This window comes from Xenopus laevis, chromosome 3S (genome assembly GCF_017654675.1).
Source record: "Xenopus laevis strain J_2021 chromosome 3S, Xenopus_laevis_v10.1, whole genome shotgun sequence".
Taxonomy (NCBI): Eukaryota; Metazoa; Chordata; class Amphibia; order Anura; family Pipidae; genus Xenopus; species Xenopus laevis.
In genome coordinates this window covers 17,126,334-17,148,611 of record NC_054376.1, presented here as the reverse complement: position 1 = coordinate 17,148,611, position 22,278 = coordinate 17,126,334, and the positions used below count along the sequence as shown (strand labels likewise).

General features: G+C 41.5%; 1 protein-coding gene and 1 long non-coding RNA gene across 4 annotated transcripts; one reads left to right on the top strand and one right to left on the bottom strand.

The window, feature by feature from the left end:
• Positions 1–826: 826 nt before the first annotated feature.
• On the bottom strand, positions 827–5,660 carry LOC121402113. The gene is made up of 3 exons (XM_041588039.1): positions 5,367–5,660; positions 2,715–2,798; positions 827–1,890 (listed from the first exon to the last, which is right to left on the bottom strand). The coding sequence occupies exons 1-3, from the start codon at positions 5,590–5,592 to the stop codon at positions 1,298–1,300; spliced, it is 903 nt and encodes a 300-aa protein (XP_041443973.1). The 5' UTR covers positions 5,593–5,660; the 3' UTR covers positions 827–1,297.
• Positions 5,661–8,741: 3,081 nt separating this feature from the next.
• On the top strand, positions 8,742–18,902 carry LOC121402114. 3 transcript variants are annotated; one of them, XR_005966551.1, is made up of 3 exons: positions 8,742–8,828; positions 10,413–10,507; positions 17,903–18,902. It is a non-coding gene; the product is annotated as an uncharacterized LOC121402114 (long non-coding RNA). The 3 variants fall into 3 exon arrangements; XR_005966552.1 differs by having other exon boundaries at positions 10,413–10,557; XR_005966553.1 differs by having other exon boundaries at positions 8,749–8,834.
• The last annotated feature ends 3,376 nt before the right edge of the window (positions 18,903–22,278 follow it).

The following is a 22,278-nucleotide window of genomic DNA, read 5'->3' as shown; positions in this document are numbered from 1 at the left end:
TTTTTTTCAATTTCTTAAAATATATTCACAATCAATCTCACATGTTATCACTTTGAAGAATTTGACAGCAAATTAAAAGCTGAAATGTTGTTAGAACAGCAAAAACAACTAAGCATTCTTTCTTGTTAACACATCCCCAGTGACCAAAAACATGAGTGCAGTGAAAATAAGATAACAGGGATGACGTGGTGGCATACAGCTTAGAGGCTTGCAAATACTAACATCTGTACCGCATTTATCCCTTTCACTTCACTGGGCAGCAAATGTACAAATGAATTAGTATGGGGGTCAGAGAGCAGTGCCTGTGCCTCCTGGCCTATTATATTGCATGTGAAATGATACTCACAGACAACTTCATTTGGGAAAAGATCACGCAGGACAGATTAATATCAGAAAGCATATTTGATTAAAACTGTCTGGAAACATAGCGTGGTGTTCGGTTTTTCGATTCTATCCTATCAATCATTGTCACATAATAATCTTGCTGAGCTGTAGTGTTTCTTTCCCAGCGAATGTCTCTACTGTAGGGGCTTAATAGAGTGATTTCTCTTTTTATTCAGCAGCTCTCCGGTTTGCAATTGCATCAGTTTCAAATTACCCTAGCAAACATGCATTGATTTGAATAAGACCGTAATATGAATTTACAAAGTAGCAATTACACTAACATTGAAAAAGGTTTCAATGTTAGTGTAATTGCTACTTTTTAAATTCACTGGGGATCACTGGCCTCATCTAAAAAGCAAATGATCTGTAAGGACATGACCCTTGCATCACCTACCTTGCGTTCCTGTTGTCTACAATAAAAACACTTGAAACTGACTTTGGAATAAAACTGGCCACAGCTTTATTGATTACAATTAATTCTATAACCATGTTCATAACCAACAATCTCCGCATATATAAATTAACTCCATATGTAAGCATGACCATGTAACATTTCATAACGGTACATAACTCCTTTCACAATTTTCTATGACAGTGCCAAATATAGAGCCCCCTAGTCAGCCTGCCCTTCAGCACACTGGCCCTTGACGTCCTCCAGCCGCAACCCATTGGCTCAGAGAAAAAGCAGCCGCCCATTAACTCTGGGACTTCAATAGCCGCTGCTCTTGATCACTAACTCCCCAAAATTCCCAATCCGTCTCATGTACTAGGTTACCACCACTCCACCATCTGTGGCCACCCACCTTTTAGGGGTTAAACCACTATCCAAACCTCTGACTCTTGGTGGCACCCGCTCTCACCCCCCTGGCAGACTGACAAGGGGCCCCGCCACCGCATGCAGTGTTGTAAGCCTTCAATGCTGCATGCCCCTCCATACCCTCCATGCAAAGCCCAGGGAATCCCATAGATTAAAATTAAACAAATCCATGCCCAGCTCATTCAAGTGAACTCCATCCGCACAACAATATTCGCTGGGGTTATCGAACTCCCTGTGCCTAATCGCAACTCCACCCTGTCCTTGAACAAACTTAGAAACGGCCTTGTTTATTTTTATTCGCGCACTATCAACCGCCCCGTGTGACCGTGCACCCCGCCACTTTTTCCTCGGCAATATCTCCGACCATAACAAACAGACGCCCGGAAATATTGACCACAGCCTGACGAAATCCCTCTTAATATTCTTTGTGAGCTGTTTCATGGGGCATCTTGCCAAATCGTTGCCCCCAGCATGCACTAAAATTATGTTAGGAGGCCCTACACGTCTTGCTTCTTGTATTATCATCGGGACTACTTCCTCCCAGCAAAGTCCCCCAACCCCCAGCCACCTCACCGTTGCCTGCTCCTCCAGGAAGCCTAATTGTTGCCCATTGGGTCGCACCTTTGACCGCTCCTGTGCTCGCGAAATGAAGGAATGTCCTACCATCCAAATTATACAGCGAACATTACCTGAAAACAAAGGAAACATTCATAAATTGGCACATTTCTGTATTAATTCAGCTAAATTTCGATTCTCCCAGGCCTAACATATGACTTGAACCGGTTCGATTCCCATCTCCCTATTTTTCGTATCATCTCCTCTCCTAGCCCCCATCGGGCCGCCTCCGTTGCTGCCCCGATCCGAAATGAATGGCTCCCATAATCTTTTACAGCCAAGCCCAAGACTGTCATTGCCTTCTTAAACACCGCTACAAATTGAAAACGGGATAGACACGATCCGTCATTGTGTATCAAAAAAGACCCCCCTCTTTGTGGTCTCACCACTATATACTCCCTGTAACTCTGTATTGGGCACGTCTTGCAGCCCTGACCTTCGAACAGCTGCACCTTTAATCCAATCCTCCCCGACTTGTCTGTCTTTGAATCCCGAACTAGGATAGTTAACCCATTGAGATGTGTCCACACGTCTTCCAATCTCACCCCTCCGTCCGCTATTGTATTAGAACTAACCAGCTCTCCTATCCTGAAGGCCCCAAAAAATGCCCACGAAAAAGCCACCTTAAACAAGACCACCTCAAAAGAAGACCGGACTACTTGAGGCAACACCTCCAACAAACCCTCTAAAATATGAAGAGTTATGGGGCGCCTATGGTCCACCGTGCCTTTTCCCCTTTTATAACCTTTTATAGCTTGACGAACTATAAACTCTTTTGTAATATCCCTCCACCCCATTAATTTAAATAAAAAGGCTAGTGCTGCTATTTTTCTGTCTATCACTGCCCCTGACGCTCCCGCCTCAAAGGCATTAACTAATAACCAAACCAGCCGCATACCTCTTACACGATTCTCCAGACCAGATCCGGGCAAGGGGTCCCTTGGATGTCCGCTCCTGGCACCAGCTTGCGAAATTTGTCCCACTGAAAACGAGACAGTGCATCAGCGATGTTATTAACACAACCAGGGACATGTTTAGCTCTAAACTCGATATTTTGTTGCAGACAGCGTAAAACCAGATGCCTCAAAAGCCCCAAGACTGGCCGTGAACCCGATGTCAGATTATTTAATGCCATAACCGTTGACATATTGTCCGAATGGAAAATCACTGAATTATTGGCTAATTGCTGACCCCACACCTCCACCGCTACTACTATTGGAAACAATTCCAGCAGCGTTAAATTTGCCGTCAAACCTGCCGATGCCCAACTCTCAGGCCAAGGTGCTGCGCACCAAGCACCCTTGAAATAGGCCCCAAAGCCCAGCGATCCCGACGCATCTGTAAACAATTCCAGCTCCGTGTTGGTTTCTGGTTCGGATAACCAATAAGCCCTCCCGTTGTAATCCCGTAAGAACGTTTGCCACACCCCCAAATCTGCTTTATGCTCCTTGTTAAGTCTAATGAAATGATGGGGCTGCTGAACGCCTGCTGTAGCCATAGACAGCCCCCTCGAGAACACCCTTCCCATGGGAATGATTCTGCATGTAAAGTTTAATTTTCCCAACAAGGACTGCAATTGCCTAAGTGTCATTTTTTTTGCCGCTCGTGCATATCTCACTTCCTCTTCCAATAGCCGTATCTTATCTTGTGGAATCCTACACTCTTGCTGAATGGTGTCAATCTCTATTCCCAAGAACTTCAGACACGTAGTTGGGCCCTCTGTCTTGTCATTTGCTAGCGGCACCCCAAATTCGTTTGCTACCTCGCATAAAGTCTGCAACAAAATTCCGCAAAGGGCAGAGTTGCTGGGGCCCACGCAAAAGAAATCATCCAAGTAATGTATGATTCCATTCACCCCTGCTTTCTGCCGCACCACCCATTCCAGAAAGGTACTAAAAGCCTCAAAATAAGAGCATGATATGGAGCAACCCATTGGTAAGCTCCTATCCACGTAATATCCCCCCCCAAAGAAACATCCCAGTAAGTGAAGTGACTCCTGATGCACCGGTAGCAATCGAAATGCCGACTCTACATCCGCCTTTGCCATCAAGGCCCCTCGCCCCGCCTCCCGAACCAACCGTACTGCCTCATCAAACGATGTGTAACATACCCTGGCCAGTTCCCTATCAATCTCGTCATTCACTGAATTCCCTTTGGGGTGGGATAAGTGGTGGATTAGCCTGAACTTTCCCGGCTCCTTCTTGGGCACCAGTCCCAGAGGAGAAACTCTCAGACCCAGTAAGGGTGGCTCAGAAAACGGGCCTGACATCCTACCCAAGCCCACCTCCTTATGTAATTTTTCTTTAACCAATGCCGGATCGGAAAGAGCTGACCGCAAATTCCTATGCACAACCCCCTTTTCACTCCCCTCCCTCCCTGGGATGCGAAAACCAAATTGAAAACCTTCCCTCAGCAACTGAGCCTTGTCCTTCTTGGGGTATCTATTTAGCCACGGGACCATCGCCTCGAGAATCACCGGCGTCACCCCCTTTTCCAAAACCATCCCTTGATCTAGGTGCAGCCCCTTTTGGTTTTTTGAAACACCTACTGTATGGGTGATTCCCGGCGCACCACGAACATTCGTGCTTAAAACGACATGATGAGCCCCACTTACACTGGTTGTCGTTGAACAGCCAGCAAACTCCTTTTTTGTGTGCCCCGGCGGAACCCAAATTGTGTCCGCCGGAGCCTCCCTGAAAGGGTTGGTTCGTGCTGCTGCTAGACCCCCCATATCCTTGATAACCCTTAGTGTTCATCAGCCTCATCCAAAGCCCTATATCCCTATGATCCCAATTCAAATCCGACCGAACGGCCATTCGCTGACGAAACTGTTCGTCGTATCGTAACCATGCTAGCCCCCCATAAACCCTGTGCGCCTCCCAAATTCCATCCATGTAACAGAATAAAGCTGAACATAGCTCCGAATGTTTTTCCCCTACCACACTTGCCAGGATGGAAAAAGCCTGTAACCAATTCCCAAACGTTCTGGGAATTAAGCGAAACCTGCGTCTCTCCTCATCCTCCTCCTTTCTATGTTCCTTCCCTTTCTCGTACCTGTCGATCCCAAAACGCTCCAGCGGCAGCAATGTAAATATGTCTACGTACTCCCGCTTCCATATTTTTTCCCTTACCTCCGGTTTTAAATGTGCTCCTAAGGGCCCCTCAAAACAAACATATGTGTTGCTCTTTGCTGAGTCCGACAATGGCAGCTTTTTTTCTTTTGATTTATCCCCACTAACAGCTTCCCCTTGTGTTCCTGAAACGGAACCCGCTGTTAAAACCACATTCGGCACCTCTGGGGCATTAAGTACCTCTTTATTCGCCACCGTTGCCCCAGCTGTGGTTGCTCCCCCTAACACCCCCTGTGTATTAACCTCTGTCCCACTCGAAACCTGCCCCACTTGACCCTTCTGCCACTGCGAGAATAACTGCCTCAGAGTGTCCATAAAAGACTCTGTCGACTGTTCCCTCGATTGGCTCACCCCAGCCGTAGTTGGTTGACCTATATGCATGTTCGAAGAACTATTATAATGAACTATGTGGTCAGTACCTGGCACGTGACTTCTGTTCATCCCTCCTTCCTGGACTGGATCCGTTCTGAATTGGCATCCACTGCTCGTGGCTCCTGGGACCTGAAATGATAAAAGTGGAGGGAGCGCCATGCCGCTTTGATCGACAGCTATTTCCCCTCCCACTGCTGTCCCGCTTGCCGTGACTTGCCCCTGCTGAGGGCCCCCCAGAAGCCTATTGCTATCACTTCGTGTGCCCGCCACCATGATTTCCCGTACAGGAGTAGCCAGCCCAATTGTATTGTCGGCCGTGCCTTGCCAAATTCCCCTTTCCCATGGGCGCATATCCCCAATTGCCCCTGGAGCGCCGCCCCCCCTGTTTGGGCCCGCCGCCAAACCCCCCATGGCGCTGGGCCCTGCCACACTGTCCCGTGAACTTGCCTGTGCCAGCCGCTGCCCTCCGCTTAAGCCGCATGCCTGGTCCACCCGCTGTATCCGTGCCTCGTCTGACTGGCCTGCTGCACTGCCGACCCCCCTGTCACCGCTGCTCCTCGATGCCGACTCACGCGGGCTCCTTCCCATCCTGTTCTGCGCCGACGCTGCCGAAGTGCTGGGCTGCGGGGATGCTGAGCGACGCCTTCTGCCGCCATTACCGCTGCTCCGGTCCCCTTCAGTGGAACTGTTGCTTGCAGCTGCTGTGCCCCTCTTTCTTCTCACCGGCGACGGGCTTCTCCTGGTTGGGGCCCGGGCTCTCCTCGACCGCTTGGGAACTGACTGTGCTGCTTCAGGCTCCCCTTCAGGTATGAGGGTCCGTAGCCACTCACCACCCCTTTTCTGCGCTTCAGCCCTCAGCTTCTCGATGAGCGCCTCCAGATCCGCCATGCTGAACTGCTCTCTCTTGCTGTAATTCTAAAATGGCTGAGCTCACCTCAGCTTCCTCCGTGAAATGGAGTTGCTTAGCTCCGCCCCCTTAGCCTCTACCAATTAGAAGGCTGTTGCCCCACTGTGACCAGAACTTCCCTTTTCAGTTGCGCAGCGTCATGGCCGCCCCTCCTCCAAGCCTGCTGCTGATCTCCGGGGCTCACAGATCATTTGCTTTTTAGATGAGGCCAGTGATCCCCAGTTGAATACTGGAAACAGTCAGAAGAAGGCAAATCATTTAAAAACTATATATAAAAAAAACTAATGAAGAACAATTGAAAAGTTGCTTAGAACTAGTCATTTTATAACAAACTAAAAGTTAACTTAAAGGTAAATCACCCCCTTAAAGGTACTTGCATCCAAGTGCACTCTGCACATCTCTGTATAGCTGTACTCAACAGCAATCAGTGCTTCCTGCCTCACATTAAGGGGCATATTTATCAAGGGTTGAACTTCGAATTTGAAAAACTTTGAAATTCAAAAAGACCAACCGAAATTAAGTATTAAGGTTTTTTTTGGGCAAATAGGTCCGTTTTCGATTGAATAGGTCCATATTCGGCTGAATTTGAATCGTACAAATCGAAGTAATAGTGCATTCAAATCAAACGATTCACAGTTTTTCCCAAAAAAATGTACTCCAAATAGGTTCAAGGAGGTCCCCCATAGGCTAAAACAGCAATTCGGCAGGTTTTAGATGGTGAATGGTCGGTCAAATTTTTAAAGAGCCAGTACATGATAAATTTCGATTTTTTGAATTTTCGATAAGGGATCCCATACCTGTCTTATTTCCCATAAATGCAAAAGAAGACTAGATATGCATGTCTGCAAGTGTACATTGTGTATTCAATATTTGTTTAATTTTTTATGTACTTTCATGTAATAAGTTGTCGCCAACCCATTTAACCAGGGAATATTATAAATGAAAAAGGGGGGGGGGGTAAAGTGACACAGAAATCTCTTCCACCTTTCGTGAGAGTACGCAGTGTCACTACCCATTAACTCTCTTATTGCAAAAGCACTGACCTGAAACTGCTCCAGAGGATTGCTGAATGAAGATGTTTACCACTGAGTATGTATATTAGCAATAAAGCCACTGCTTCCTCTCTAAAATACATAATGCCACTCAGTTAACTGAACTATCTGCTTATACTATATAATAATAAATTATTTACCACCCAAATGTATTTTAGGCCTGTAATGAAGACAATTCTTTTTTTAAATACATACAGTACATACAAGCAAAACATTTATTGTCGAGTACCACTGTAAGCATATCTTAATGGGTAACAATACCCCCCCCCCACACTCATTTCTAAAAAGAACACCCCCTGATCTCTCCACATCGCTGGAGCTTCAAAATTCTGCCTCCTTGGTGTGTACATTTGCAAAATAGCAGGGCTGGAACTAGGGGTAAGCAAAAGAGGCATGTGTCTAGGGCACAAAGCTTGGGGGGCACCAAGAACGTACCTCATAAGCAGGCTACCCCTAGTTCACCACTGAAAAAGTTTAACCGGGTGCCACTCTTTGACTTTAAATCATGCTGATGCAGGCCTGTCCTTGCTTATTTGTGCACGGCCATACAAGTGCATTCTCGTTTGCAAGTGGCCGTGTGTGCGCGGGGCCTGACAGCATCCAGCCGCCATTGCCGGGCCCGCACTGCAAAGCAGTGCAGCAGGATTGGTAGCTACAGTGTTTGGCCACATCATACCCAGTGCCCAAGCTCCCTTTTTTTGTACCTTTACATTCATTTATAGCCAGCACCCATGCAGTTGTGATCCTTTGTGTGTGCTCCAGCCCAAATATGCTATATAATACATATTCCTTTTTTACATGCATCTATGCATGATTAAAAGGCAATTCCAACAGACTATTTCCAACACACCATTTCCCTAACCCTGTATGCTGGAGCTAAAAGTCCCAGAACCATTTGCTTTTCAGAGCAACATTTACCTTGTCTTCTCCATCTTATATTCCTCTGTGCAGTCTGGGGCCATACCTTCTGTACATCCTGCTCTTATTCCACTCATCCCCTGTACATAGAATATATAGTGAATAATGTACCCCCTACTGTAATTTATAAAGATATTAACAGTCACCGAGGAGTTATGTGACCATATAAAAGCACGAGGCCGCAGGCCGAGTGCTTTTATACAGGTCACATAACTCCGAGGTGCTAATAATATCTTTATAAATTTTAAGTAGGGGGTACATTATTTATTATAATCTACAGTTTCTGAGTTTAGTTTTTAGTTCCTGTCTTTGCTTTTTACAATGCTATACTTTTTTGTACTGTTGTCCCTCCTTGTTTTTTCTTTCCCTGCAGCCATTTTAGTACCTGTATTACTTTTGCAGGAGCGTGTTCTGTGTCACACATTCAGCTGCATCAGAGCTGGGCGGGCAGAGGCAAGGGAAGGAGGGGCGTGAAATTTGAAATGGGAGGGGGGAGTGAGATTTCAGATCGTGGATGGGAACGAGATTTGAAATGGTGGATGGGAGGGGGGAGCGAGACTTGTGAATGCGAGTGGAGCCGGAGAGGAATCCTGTGACGACGGAGCGATACCAGGGAGGCAGCTGCAGGAGAAGTGAGAGTGAGCGTAAGATAAGCTGATACATGGGAGGGACTGGAACAGGCAGTCGGAACAAGTGTAGCGTGTTTAGTTTGTGCTAAACTGGCAGGAAGCATGGGTAGAGGATAGAGCAGCAGCTTCAAGTGCTGTCTCTTTAAGCTTATAAACGGCTCGTTCTGGCATCAGAACGCGCCGTTTATAAGGATATAATTTACAGTCTGGTCCCATAGGGAAATGACCAGACTGTAGATTATAATGCTCTACATGAGCTGGAATCTATAGAGTGTATAGATTCTCTGGAAAGTGGAGTGCCTTTACATCCCAGAATCCATCAATTTAATATGGAACAAGGTTGGGGGTTCAATGACAGTTAGTGATCAGCTCTGGTTTGATTCAGCCCAGAGTATGTTTCCAGCCAATCCTCTATTAATGGCCTGGCCCCATCCTGATTAACAGCTTGGTTATTGAGTGAGTAAGTCAGTCAGTCTCAGTTCCTGGAATATGGTGTCCTGTGTTCCTTGATCATGTTTATGACCCTTTTGCTTCCTTTTTTATTCATTAGGAAAAATTATATTTTTCGTTTACACATCACATTTGCCCAGAACATTTCAGCCTATTAATAATATTAATTTATTTTTTTTAACCACTTTTTTTACACTTTTTTTTTTGGAGCACAGTTTCCCTAAAATACTTCTGTCATCATCTTTTCACTAATATTCACAAATGGCTTGCAAAGTAAGATGGATGTTTGCATAAACATGGCCGCTGTGCATGGTAGTTGTGTTTAAATATATTGTTGATGGTAATTTTAAAAATGTACATTTGCATTTTGCACAAACTGCCTAGCTTATGTATTTCTACACCAACAAAGATGTGGTGTCACTCAGATGCAGAGTGTGTGCATAGATATTCACCATTTGCTATTATGCCATATGTAAAAACCTCTGGAGAACATTCCTAGTGCAAATAAAAAATTGCAATTTTGTTTGCACACTAAATACACCAATCTAGTCTAGCTTTATAAATATTAGCAGGAAAATATGTTTTCTCATTACTATATGTACTGTACACTTCCATATACAGCAGCTTACACATTTTTCAAGTTTTATATTTAGTTATAAATGTAGAACATTGCACTGCAATCCATAAACATGGGGTAATTAAGCAAATGAGCCAAGCTGGATCCTTGTATAATGCATACAGTATGTTAATTTTTACCCTCTAACGTTAGCACCTCTCTGATTTAAAATGTATTACAGATTTTCCTGCAAATAATTCATTATAAAAGATTTATCAGACCCAAGCCTAAACAGCAGGAAATACAGCAGAATTAAGTGCAAGGATACCAGACTTAGAATTAGCTAAACCAAAAAAACGGAGACGAATAGTATAATCAATCTTCCTTTATGTTAAACAAGAAACCCCTCAAAATACTAAGCATTTTTATTTGTTTTTAATTGTACCAAATGAAGCAGCATAGAGTTACACAAATATGTTGTGTGCGTCTTTGTGTGTGCAGTTACTCCTATATCTAGACTTAAACACATACACACTCACATACATACAATATAAATACAAATTTTCCACTTCTTTCACTAGAACTCTACATACAAGGATCATATATGATATCAGCATAGATGTGAAGCCGGACAGCAGGCAGGAGGAGCATTATGCATGGCATTCAGGAATTCAGGGTAAATAAACCAGTAAACTTTTGCAATACCAGTTGGCTCCAAAGCAAAAGGTATGTGGGCAAGATCATGACTACTGTGTAAAAGTGTCAGAATGTACTTTAAATAACTGGATCAGCGTACAAAACGCACTGTTCCCTGTTTTTTTTTTTCAAGATTAAGGGGGTTATTTATCAAAATCCAAGAAAGTTCTCACAATTTTCTGAAAACTACTTTGACCACAGACACAGATTTCCCCCCCCCCAATTTATCAATAAATTCTCCAAAAAATTCTTGTGAGGGGAAAAACTCAGAATTGTACGAATTCTTTGGATTTTTTGCTGAAGATTTTCTGATTTGATGCCCGAAACCTATGACTTTTTCAGATTTGACACCTTAAAACCACAAAATCTTCGGATTATTGAACGAAACCTAGCAAAGTTCAGGATATCAATGGTACATAGGGTTGCGGCCTGGCCGGTAAAAATGATGGTTGACCCCAATGTTATTAATAGGGAAAAAAGATAAATATTTAGAAAGGCCGGTATTTTTTTCCAAAAAAGGTGGCAACCCCAATGGTACATCTGCCAGGGACATCTGTCATTGACTTCTACATGAACTTGGCAGGTTCAGGAGTACTTTTTTATTCGGACTTTTAACACCATCGGACTTTAATAAATCTTTTTAAAAATTGAGGTTTTTGTATTCTATGAAAAGATTTTTTTTCGCCTTAAAAAGTCCAACCAGAAAAAAAATCGGACTTTGATAAATAACTCCTAGATGTTGGGACAAAACAACAAAATGAAGTAAGAGAACCCTACTCCCTAGTCTGAATCCCTTTCAAACCATAAAACCTTTTTTGAACATCACATTGTAGTGACCAGTGGTCATGATCTGGCAGTACAATGCAATTGTTCTTGCTGAAAAGCATTCCTAGCACCTGTCACAGCATTTCATATGTTGTATAGCCAAAGCAAAGGTATTGCAATTGTATGAAGTATGCTATTTTTAAGTGTATGCTGCTTACTATAAAAAAAATCAATGTGAAAAATACCAGGAGGTCTAGAATTATCTATGATCGTCACTTTACTTTTACAAAGGTTTTAAAAAAAAAAATGGATATTTCATTCATATGAAACCTAAACTTCATCATCTTTTTTCAGCAAATCAAAGGATTTAAGGTAGGTATCAGTTTTCTCAGTTGGATGCTTAACCTGATTCCAGGTGTGCGCATGGTGGCTCAGCAGGATGCTATACATGATATTTACAGTATGTAGAAAACACATTCATTTTCTTCGGACGCAATTTCTCAAGAGAAACGTTCTACGGAAAATTGGTAGTATAGTTATTTTCCAATGGTTACTTTTCACTAAAATAATCATTAGCAGTTGTCTGAATAAACATATTGGTTTACAAATTGCTTTTTTTATTTTGTGTTCCAAAGAATAGCTGCACTCTCCAAAGTTTTCTTTGTTTTTATTACTACTGACCCACTTTAACAGTTCTAAGTTTCAATAAATAAATGCCCTGCAAATCCCATTTAGGCCACATGAATTAGTTATGGTCCCCCTGGGCTATAATTTGATGCCCCATAAGCCTTGCAGGACTTTACTGCAGTTTGAGAGAGAAAAGAAGTTGGTACAACTATATTAATATTGTACCTGTCTACTAAATTGAGAGTTATTGTCCCAGGAAAGTCCAATCTATATTGTGCAATATCAAGTAAAGTCGTTCTGACACTTTGTGGCTGGTAGTTTATTTTACTGTGTTCCTGTACATGAATACATTAAGGTTAAACTTTTTAGAGAGGGATAGATACTCCAGATCTCAAACATTTCTCTAACAGCCCCCCTGATGTTCCATGCACCCTCTTTTTGACATACTGTAAGCATAAGGTAAATTGTGTCATCAGCATTGGATGCTTGTGCTAAGTGCTATTGAAATGTTGAGATAATTAAGGTGGTTATCAGGCCTGGGAGTATACTTAGTAACCAGTTGGACCACTGTAAAATTAATTATTTCCCCTTAGCCCACCTGGATAAGGATATAGTATATTATTGAATTATTAGAATAGTTATTATAATAATAGGTTGAGCCCATTTTATTCTCTACTGCCAGTGCATGCAGATGTCAGCATGCAGACATTCAGAATGCACTGGCAGTAGAGGATACAATGGGCTCAACCTATTATCATAATTATTTTAATAATTCTAATAATCTAATAAATCCAGAATGGGTATTGTGGGATTGATGAATACACCAAAAGACAGTCCACCACGATGGGCGATGACACTTACAACATCCACCTAATGTTCAGAGAGAAGTAGCTGTGGTCATTTCTGCTGCTTTCTCCTACTCAATCCTCTGGTGTGACTGACAACCCTCCATTTGGGTTGCACCAGGTCAGTCATATAGGAAAGCATGCTAGATGGTTCTGACATAAGTTAGTGGCAGTAAAACCAATGAATATCGATAAACGTTGATATCTATCATCCAGTGTAAATATAACAGAAAGGATAGAAAAGACTTGAGAAGAAGGAGAAGAAGACGATTAGAAGGGAGAGGGTGGGGAATAGGGATAAATAAGAACTGTCCAGGATTCTTCTTGTCAAGGGCAACACATATCCTTTACGAAAGTGTTACCTTAACCTGCGTTAGGACCACCGAAGTCTGGGGGAGAAAGCTGATAGATGGGTTTAGGCTGTTTGGCTCACAGTGTATCACAATTTTAGCTTAAAAAGGGTCACGTCTTGGGATGCTCACCATTGCTGATTCTGACGTCCAGTTTGCTGCAGGTAGTGATCAGAACATAGATACTGGGTCCAATACAAAAATTGTTGATAGTGTCCTGCTTCCTTCTCTGTTGTAGGCCTCAGCTTTTCAAATCTATAGACTTCCAACACTTTATTGAACCAGTCTTTAATTTCTGGTGGATTTGTTTGTTTCCATCTTAGGCATCCAGTAATATTGGTGTCAATGATTTTTTGATTGTGGAACATGAGAGTTGCGTGTTGTGAAGCAGGGCTGTCAGGCGATTGTCTTTGACATCAGTCCCTGTTATGTCTAAGATCATTTTTCGTATAGTGTCCCAATAAGGCTTTATAATAGGGCAACTCCAAAATATATGTAGTAGAATTCCCTGACTGACCTTGCATCTCCAGCACAGAGGCGATATTGTCCTGTATATTTTTGCTAACTTGGTGGGGTATTTATACCATATATAATTTGTAGTTCAGTTCCTGCATTTTTGTACACTGAGATGACCGTGTGCATTAGTTGATTGATTTTGTCTCATATATCTAATTTTTCAATTGTGTTTTAAAATAAAGAGCTGGGTGCGGAGAAAGCCCTGTGATATTCCTATATAGAAGGGAAAACACTTTTGTTGGTACCATATCTGTTCTATTTCTGTGGGTTCTTGTCTTGAGGTAATGAAGTGCCTAATTTGGCGGTATTTAAACCTATCCAAGTCTGAGATTTCTTGGTTAGGAATTATTTCCTTTTAAGTGGTTTGCGCAGTACAAAAAACTAGCCCCTGCGTGCATCTGTCTCTTCCATCCTATATAGTTATCTAAATTCAGTCCAGGGGTAAATACGGGGTTGCCGAATACTGGGGTGCCCGATTTACCCGATTTAACCAGTCCATCCCATGTTTCTAACGTGTATCTGAGCTTGTGGTCTGTTCTATTCTGTTAACATGTGGCATCCATAGGCTCGCCCATTGTGGCATCACCATGGATTCTTGTTCTATCCTGGTCCAAAGTTTAGTCTGTCTGTGGAAGGACCAGTCTAAACATCTGATCAAGATGAGCTGTATTAAAGGGGCATTGATTCCATCTTCCACTTTATAGAGCACTGGTAAGGTTCCATCTAGAATATGCAGTTTTGGTCCCCATCACTCAAACAGGATGGTATTAGAGAGGGTACAGAGAAGGGCAACTAAGCTGGTAAAAGGTATGGGAAATCTTAGCTATGAGGAAAGACTGGCCAAATTGGGGATGTTTACGCTGGAGAAGAGGCGCTTAAGGGGTGATATGACCACTATTTATAAATATATAAGGGGATCATATAATAATCTCTCTAATGCTTTATTTACTAGACACAAGGTCACCCATTCCGATTAGAAGAAAGGAGGTTCCGCCTAAATATATGGAATGGTTTTTTTACAGTGAGAGCTGTGAAGATGTGGAATTTTCTCCCTGAATCAATAGAAATGCAAATGCATAAGTTCTGAGAAACAAAACAGATATAAGAAAGGGAAATGAGGAGAAAGAAAGAAGTTGATGGGTTTTATGTGTAGAAGATGAACAAGGGAGCCATAGAATGTGTAAGGATGGACAACCTGCAGGAACATCTTGGGATGCATCAGGACCCTTTAGCCAATCTCCTTTGCAGAGCAATAGTAGGATCATTAATCCTTAATATTCCATTAAATTTATCAAGGCAGCACCTGCTGAGATATGAAAGTTTCCGTTAGGGAAGAGTATCATTTATCAATTCCATCTTAGTACTTTTGCTTTCTTGGCATACAAAATAGACGCTGCAGAAGGGTGCCCATAATAATAATTACATTCATATTTAATGTTTTTTCCTACTAGTACATATAGATTACCCTGCCCAGGATTATGGGTAGGATGTATTTCTTATAGAAAGTGTTTTATTTGACTAAATATAAGCAGCGCGTGACATTTTAAATCCATGTCAATTAAAACAGTAGGAAAAGTCTTCGTTTTCTTGGGAAGTCATAAGAATATGACATTTCAGAATTTTGATGTGTACTGCAAATGCAAAAGGTTAAATCCATATTAAATGTACTTTTTATATCTATTTTGTAGTCCCTGCCACTTATGCAGCTTTGGCTTTTCCTACCGCTGAGGTCCTGAACTGAATATTTATGTGATTTTGTGCAAGCAAAGTTTCAAAGTACCAAACTTAATGATTTAGCATATTAATTGATAGCACACATACATTGGACTGAGTTGGCAAGTATTATTGCTTTGTTCTACATTTTGTCTCTGCATAAACAGGGGCTAGTAAGCTGCCTTCGACAATTAACAACATCTGCAAAGGTTGTAATAAAGCAAAGTCACTGAATTTTAATGATTCAATGTCTGAATGTAGGTCTTTCTGGTTCGTTACCTCCTGCCTGGATTTTGCTAATCACTGCCTGCCCTGATCTATTCCTGGAAAGATTACAAACTTTCCATAAACCCTTCGGATACCATGGATTGGACTTTTTGTATACAGCTTCCTTGGTCCCGACTCCTACCTGCTAGGTAGGAGAAGGTATAAACCAACACCCATAGAAAGTATCTCAGGGTATACAAATGTTCTAGTCTAGAAGAATTCCCTTCTTCTAGACTGGATTACTGAGGCAATGGATTACTACAGTAGGTAATAATTTTACAGTACCATAGACTGTCTCAGAGAGCTTAAAGATGTATTAGCAACTTAATTTTTAATATTAACCTACTAGAATTGGGGTATTTAACTTGCAGTCCTCAATCTCTTGCAAACTGATTTCTTTTGGAGCTGAAAGCTTAAGTTCTCATAGACATAATGGGCACAAGTATTTCATATGCTTTGTGAAAATCCACAGAAACTCCTGAGGCCAAAGGATAATGTGTATCCGGTATGTAGTTAAAAGAAGAAAAAAAAAAAAGTAGTAGTGGCCATTCAGGGTGACTGCAATGTCATTTTGCTTTCCCATTTATATCAACACAATTCAAGGAGTTTTCAAGGCCGGATTTTCCTCAGCGATACCCTGAGGCCACTCTGCCTAGTGCCTGCCATCGGCATTCGCACCCATGCCACCTATCCCCCGTGAGTGCACCTACACATGCGCTGGAACACTGCGCAGCTGTCCCGCACTTTATTATGCGGCTGGATGGTATGCTGTCACTACATTTCTGCCGCCCTAGGCCCGCGCCTTTGTGGCCTCGCTGCCAGTTTTCACTGTTTCTGGAGTTTTAACTTGAAGCCAAACGCCTCATCACTAAGGGTGATTTAAAGGAGAAGGAAATTCCCTGGGCGCAAAAACCCTCCCCTGTGTTGCCCCCCCTCCCTCCCCCCCCTGGCCTACCTGTCCCCCCGGGCAAATGCCCCTAACTTGTTACTAACCCCTCTGCGCAGGTCCTGTCCACGGAGTTCACAGGCGCCATCTTCTCCCAAGTGGTCTTCTTCCTGCTTTGACCGGCGCAGTAGGAGCATTTACTGGTATTACCCACAAGCAAATGGAGAAATCGATCGATTCAACAGAAGTCTGAAAGAAGCCCTACAGACAGCAAATCTTACTGGGAAATCTTTACAACAGAGTTCCTACATAACTACAGAGCAACGTGCCATGCAACAACATATTCATCTCCAGCTGAATTATTACATGGCAGACAGATGTGCACTAAGTTACATGTTGCAGACATAAAACTTCCACAAAATACTGTACCAACAAAATTGTCTACTGCTGACATTGTGAACTGTCAACAAGCCAAATGCAAGGCTTATAATGACAGAAAACGTAGTGCCAGAGAAGTACACTTTCAGCCTGGATCTTTAATCAGAATTAAGAAACCAGGAATACTTTTATTTTGAAAATATTTTATTTGATTTTCATATTAAATAAACAAAATCAGTATAACAGCAAATGTTATGCAGATGAAGAGAATATGTTATATTCGATAAAATGGCATAATATTATTAAAACGAAATACCATTAAAGAAGACTAACAAGAACTAACTAAAATTAACTAAGCCAGTGGATGTACATATAATAAAAAAAGAAAGAAAAACACCCATTCATCAACTGGAATGCCGGAAAGAAAGCAGGAATACTGAAACAAGGACAATCTAAATTTACTACACCACTTGAAATGAGATGCCAGCGAGGACCATACACATATGAACTGTCTGATGGATGCATATGGAATGCAAGTCATATGGAATGACTCTGGAGAAGCTCCATTTGATGAAGGACATTTTCCTACTCCTGATATAAACTGCAAGAGGCCTGAAGAAAGTGAATCTATAAGGCATACTGAAAGAATCAGAAAACTACCTGCATGGACCAAGGATTTTGTGATGTGAAGAATGTATAATATTGTTTTAAAATGTATACTGTTTACTTGTTGCTGTTTATTATAGTTGTCCAAATGCTTTCCTACTATAGGGGGAATATTTGGTGTTTATACAAATGGCCTTTAGGTGTCACTGTGCTCAAGACATACTGTGAATACTTTCTATACAGTTTGAGGTGCTTGCTTACTGTTGTGTAATGGCTGCATGAGCCTGCTAATAAAGCACTGTTATACTCTACTCATCCTCGGCTACCAAAACATAACAACTTGTAAATGCAAATAACAACTGAGTAAATTGATGGATTATAATACACATTACATGTCTAACAATAAACAATATTTTTCTTAGGACAAAGGCATAAAAAAACAACAACAACACTGGCCATCCATTTCTTATGTGTAGAAGAGGAATTGGTGGACACTGAAAACCCACCAGACAAGAATTCTTCTGACAGAAGACTAAAAAGCAGAACATGGAACCTGGGCAGCCATAGAGGGAGGGATGGGACACAACTTTAGGGGCCACAAATGCTATACATCTACTGGGCCCCATAAGAAAATGCTGGTTCCAATGACAGCCCTCCATGGAACACCCTTGCATAAATTCATCTTTAATTGCATACTGTATTTTTATTAGGGAGACTGGGAAGGGAGGGTAGAAGCTACAATTTTTAGACCCAGAGCTATCTTAATTTAATCTATACTTTTCAAGGGAGTATTTGTATGGGTAAAATGCAACAAAGGAAAAGTCTTAGTATCCAAAACAATCTGAGCACTTTTCAGATGCTAACCTTTTTAGTGAATTGGCAGGGAATGCTGGTCTCCAAACTGCAAGCCCACTGGTGTGGCTGAGTTGTTATCTGCCTGGGAGATAGGGCTGACTTGAAGGCACTCTTCGTTCCCTATTTTACTCCTCTGCACTTTTAACTCACATCCCTCACAGATGTAATGTAATGTAATAGCCCAAATCTGCTGGGTCAATATATTGTAACTGTGCTTACTGTATTATATAGAACTTTCTGATAATTCCTGGGTTCTTTTTGTGGATTGTGTCAATATCTGCAACCCACATGAGTTAAGCAAGTTGGGCATTATTGCCATTACTGGTGGCACATGCATTGGTGGACCTTAAGTGATGCCATCCCAGACCACATCTGTTAATGTTTTCATAACTTGTGTAAATAATCTTGTTAGATATTTTTGTGAAGTTGAAATAAGTGAGAGAAAATGGGGGAGAGCAAAGACATGGCACAATTGAAATCTTACAATGGGGGATGCATAATGCAGAGTGTGAAGAAAGCAGAGCAAACATGTATGATGACCATATGGCGGGGGCAGAATCAAGTGGAGAGCTTAAGGAATAAGGCACAGCTACAAGGGAACAATTTAGAATGTGACAGATAGGGAAACTCAGATAGGGGGGCTATATGAAATAGGATAGAAATAGGGCAGATGCAAAAAAAGGAGGATTGGGATCAGAGCGAAGAACAGATAGAAAACAAATAAATATTTTAAAGAGAAGCACTTAGTAAGAACAAGTCATTCACACCACCCCTATTATGCACCTGTACATGGCCAGAATCACAGCCCTTGCATGCTGTTGGCCAAGGATCAAAGGCAGAAGTCTGGGTCTCGGGTACATTCCTTTTTGGTTTAAGTCGAGAGAGAAGAGAGTGAGAGAGAGACTCGGGTACATTCCTTGTTGGTTTAAGTCGAGAGAGAGAGAAAGAGAGAGAGAGAGAGAGAGAGAGAGAGAGAGAGAGAGAGAGAGAGGGGGAGAGATGCACCTCTTTCTGCAGCTACTGTAATACTGGGGGAGAGTTATTGGGATGTGTACACACACAATTTGTGTGATGGAACCAGACCTCCAGTGTTCCAGCCACTGTGAAGGCAGATTCAGCTTGATAGTGAGATGTATAGATTTGCCCTAAATTACTGACACTTCCAGTAAACAGGATACAGACCCTGGATGCATAAAGTAAAAAAAAAAGTATTTGGCATTAAAATGATTGACATAATGCAGCTTGGATATCTGGGGAGATAGATTCAGCATTAAGGCTTGTAGTTTAGTGGGCCAGATTAGTTGCACTTCCATTGTACTTATATAACTCACTTAGTTTAGGAGTGCTCAGATAATCCTCCTTTTTATGTAGGTTACAGGGGCTGAGCTCTATATAAACAAACTGATATCTTGCCTGTGTCTAGAAGTTACTGGTTCCACAGCAAAATCATTTTAGGCACCCCTTAACTTTGGGAGCTATATTTTTTTACAAACATTAATTAAAATGGTGTACCAGGCGGTGCCCTACTGAGTCCCCTATAGCTACTGCCTCTCCCCCATTGTGTGCTACCTCTAGAGTATCTCCTCTGCTTTACCAATATGGGGGCAAATTCACTTTGGGCCACTTTGCCAGAGGTGAATTCATTCACTACGCTAATTCACTAAAATGCAAAGTTGTTTCTCTAGCATTAATTCTTCAGTGCGAGCATTTCATAGCCAACTTTCACTAACATTCGTTTCTGCCTATCAAAACTTTGTTAGAACTCTTACGCTTAGGTCAATTTGAATCAGGTGGGTACATATAAGTTGTATAGATGTCTTTATTTTAGATGTTGGTGCAAATGTGTGAATTGGCCACTTGTTAAATGTCCAAGGAAGCAAAATAAAGACTAAAGAGATCCTCTAATGCCCTAGACATGAGCCCACCCTAAAACAAAGTGGCATGCCCCTCATATTTTATTTAAAAAGTGTTAAAACAAAAATCTATAATAGTTAGATCTTTTGAAGGCAATGCCGCATTAAAATATGAAAAAACGCCAGCGTTTTTTAGAACTTTTATGACTTTTTGGCATACAGGATATGATGTCACTGACATAAAATTGAGGAGGATGTAGCTTCATCTTATTAATTCCCCAGGTCTAAAGTGGCTAAGGAAACTCTGGCGAAGGAGGTAACATTCTGTATTCATACTAGTAATTTGCAGAGTAGCAATCGTTCACCTAAGCGAAAATTTGCCTGGCGATAGAGTGTGAAACTGCGCTAGCGCTGGTCTCATTCACTTAAGAATTGTCCTCTATGCCTGTTAGTAAATTGGCAATGTCCCTGCGGATGAGATTTCTGGCAAATTTTCACTAGTGTCACTAGTTTCACTTAGAGAAATTTTGCCCTTTAGTATATCTGCCCCGTGGAGTTCATTGTACATTCGGTTTAACAGGGGACAAGTTAGAGTAATTGCTTAAATGTCCTCTTCCCTTCCCACAATGGTCTGAAAAGCCAAGGAGATGGATTAGTAAGTATAAAGTTAAAACGTTTAGACAGTAAATAAAAAATACTTACTGAGCTTCTACTGAAAATGTGTATATTGTCCTTTAATGTACACAAATAAGTAAGTAAGGACTAGGCAGTCTGAAATGTTGACTATAAAGTAGTTTATACTATGTATAAGAGGAAAAAATTCCCTACAATTTCATGTCTCACTTTGTTTGGCTTTCTTCTTTATTGTTGCTCCTTTTTTTTTTTCTTCTATTTGTCTATCTATTCCTAGGGGGAAATGTCAGCACCTGAAAATGATACTTCAATAATAATGTCCTCATTCTGAAACGGAACACATTATATATAAAACATAATGCAACATGTTGAAAAAAAAGCTCTTTTCTTCTGAGTGAATTGGACTGTGAGTGTGGGGCTCTTTCATTTCTATAGCTGGGTCAATCTCAGTGATAGAAAAACATCATTACTAGGTCACTGAACATTTGGAATATGAATTCTCCCTATTTATAACAGAATGTCACCAGTATATTCCAAAACATCTAATCATTGTGTGATAAATGTTTCTTCAGATGCACTTTTTCAGTTCTTGTATGTAACCAACCATGGATACTGAAATTACCTCTATTACCTGCCTTTTATTGCTGCTGGCTTGAGAGCAGAATTGTTACAAAGATACCAGAATGGATTATATCTATTGTAAATCTCTTTTACTTCCTATCCATTAAAGAATCCATGCAATAATACAACAGGAGCATATTAGCATATAACACAAATTATTCAGATCACTGAAGCATTAACCTTGCCCATCACCGCTTCATTGGAAATCAATAAAAATCACTTAGATCTCTTGGATGCTTGAAGGCTTGTTTTGTGCTGCAAGACACTGATGGTCAAAGGCTTTGTACTGTCCAGAACAAACAGTGCAAAGTAAAGAAAGAATCTCTCACTCCTCAGATCTCAAGAGATTTTATTTTAAATAATGCTTACCTAAAAGGCTAGTAACACAAGCATATAACAAGACAGAATTAAGAAGGAAAATAATAGCCTAAAGCCTATGCAATGTGTAAAAATTCAATATATATATCAGAAGAATTTCAACATGCTTGTGCATGCTAAGTAGTCTCCACTGTGACTTCTGCATTGTGAACCAATAACTGGTACCAATGACAAAGTTAGAGGAGGTGGTGAAGTCCTTAAAAATTATTTTAAAAAACTAGGTGTAAAGTTGATGGCAAGGACTTCCAAGGTAATTTATCAGAGATATATCACCTGTGCAACGAGCAACATTAAGAAGACAGCGGAAGCTTAGGGAGATTGATGCATGGCGAGAGGAAATGAGGAACACATTGCACATTTTGTCAGTAAATTAATAGTAAAAATATGCAGGTTGAGAGTGTTTCTCCGTAAATAATGGTAACAGTATGGTTGTAATTTGAAATTTGAAAATTAATGTG

Excerpts from the sequence above, each read along its gene's own strand:
- LOC121402113 (XM_041588039.1), bottom strand. The coding sequence starts at position 5,592 with ATGGTGGCGGGCACACGAAGTGATAGCAATAGGCTTCTGGGGGGCCCT. Across the intron at positions 2,799-5,366 it reads GAACAGAAGTCACGTGCCAG|TGGGACAAATTTCGCAAGCT; the intron begins GTACTGACCACA and ends TCTCGTTTTCAG. Across the intron at positions 1,891-2,714 it reads TCTGGAGAATCGTGTAAGAG|GTAATGTTCGCTGTATAATT; the intron begins GTATGCGGCTGG and ends CTTTGTTTTCAG.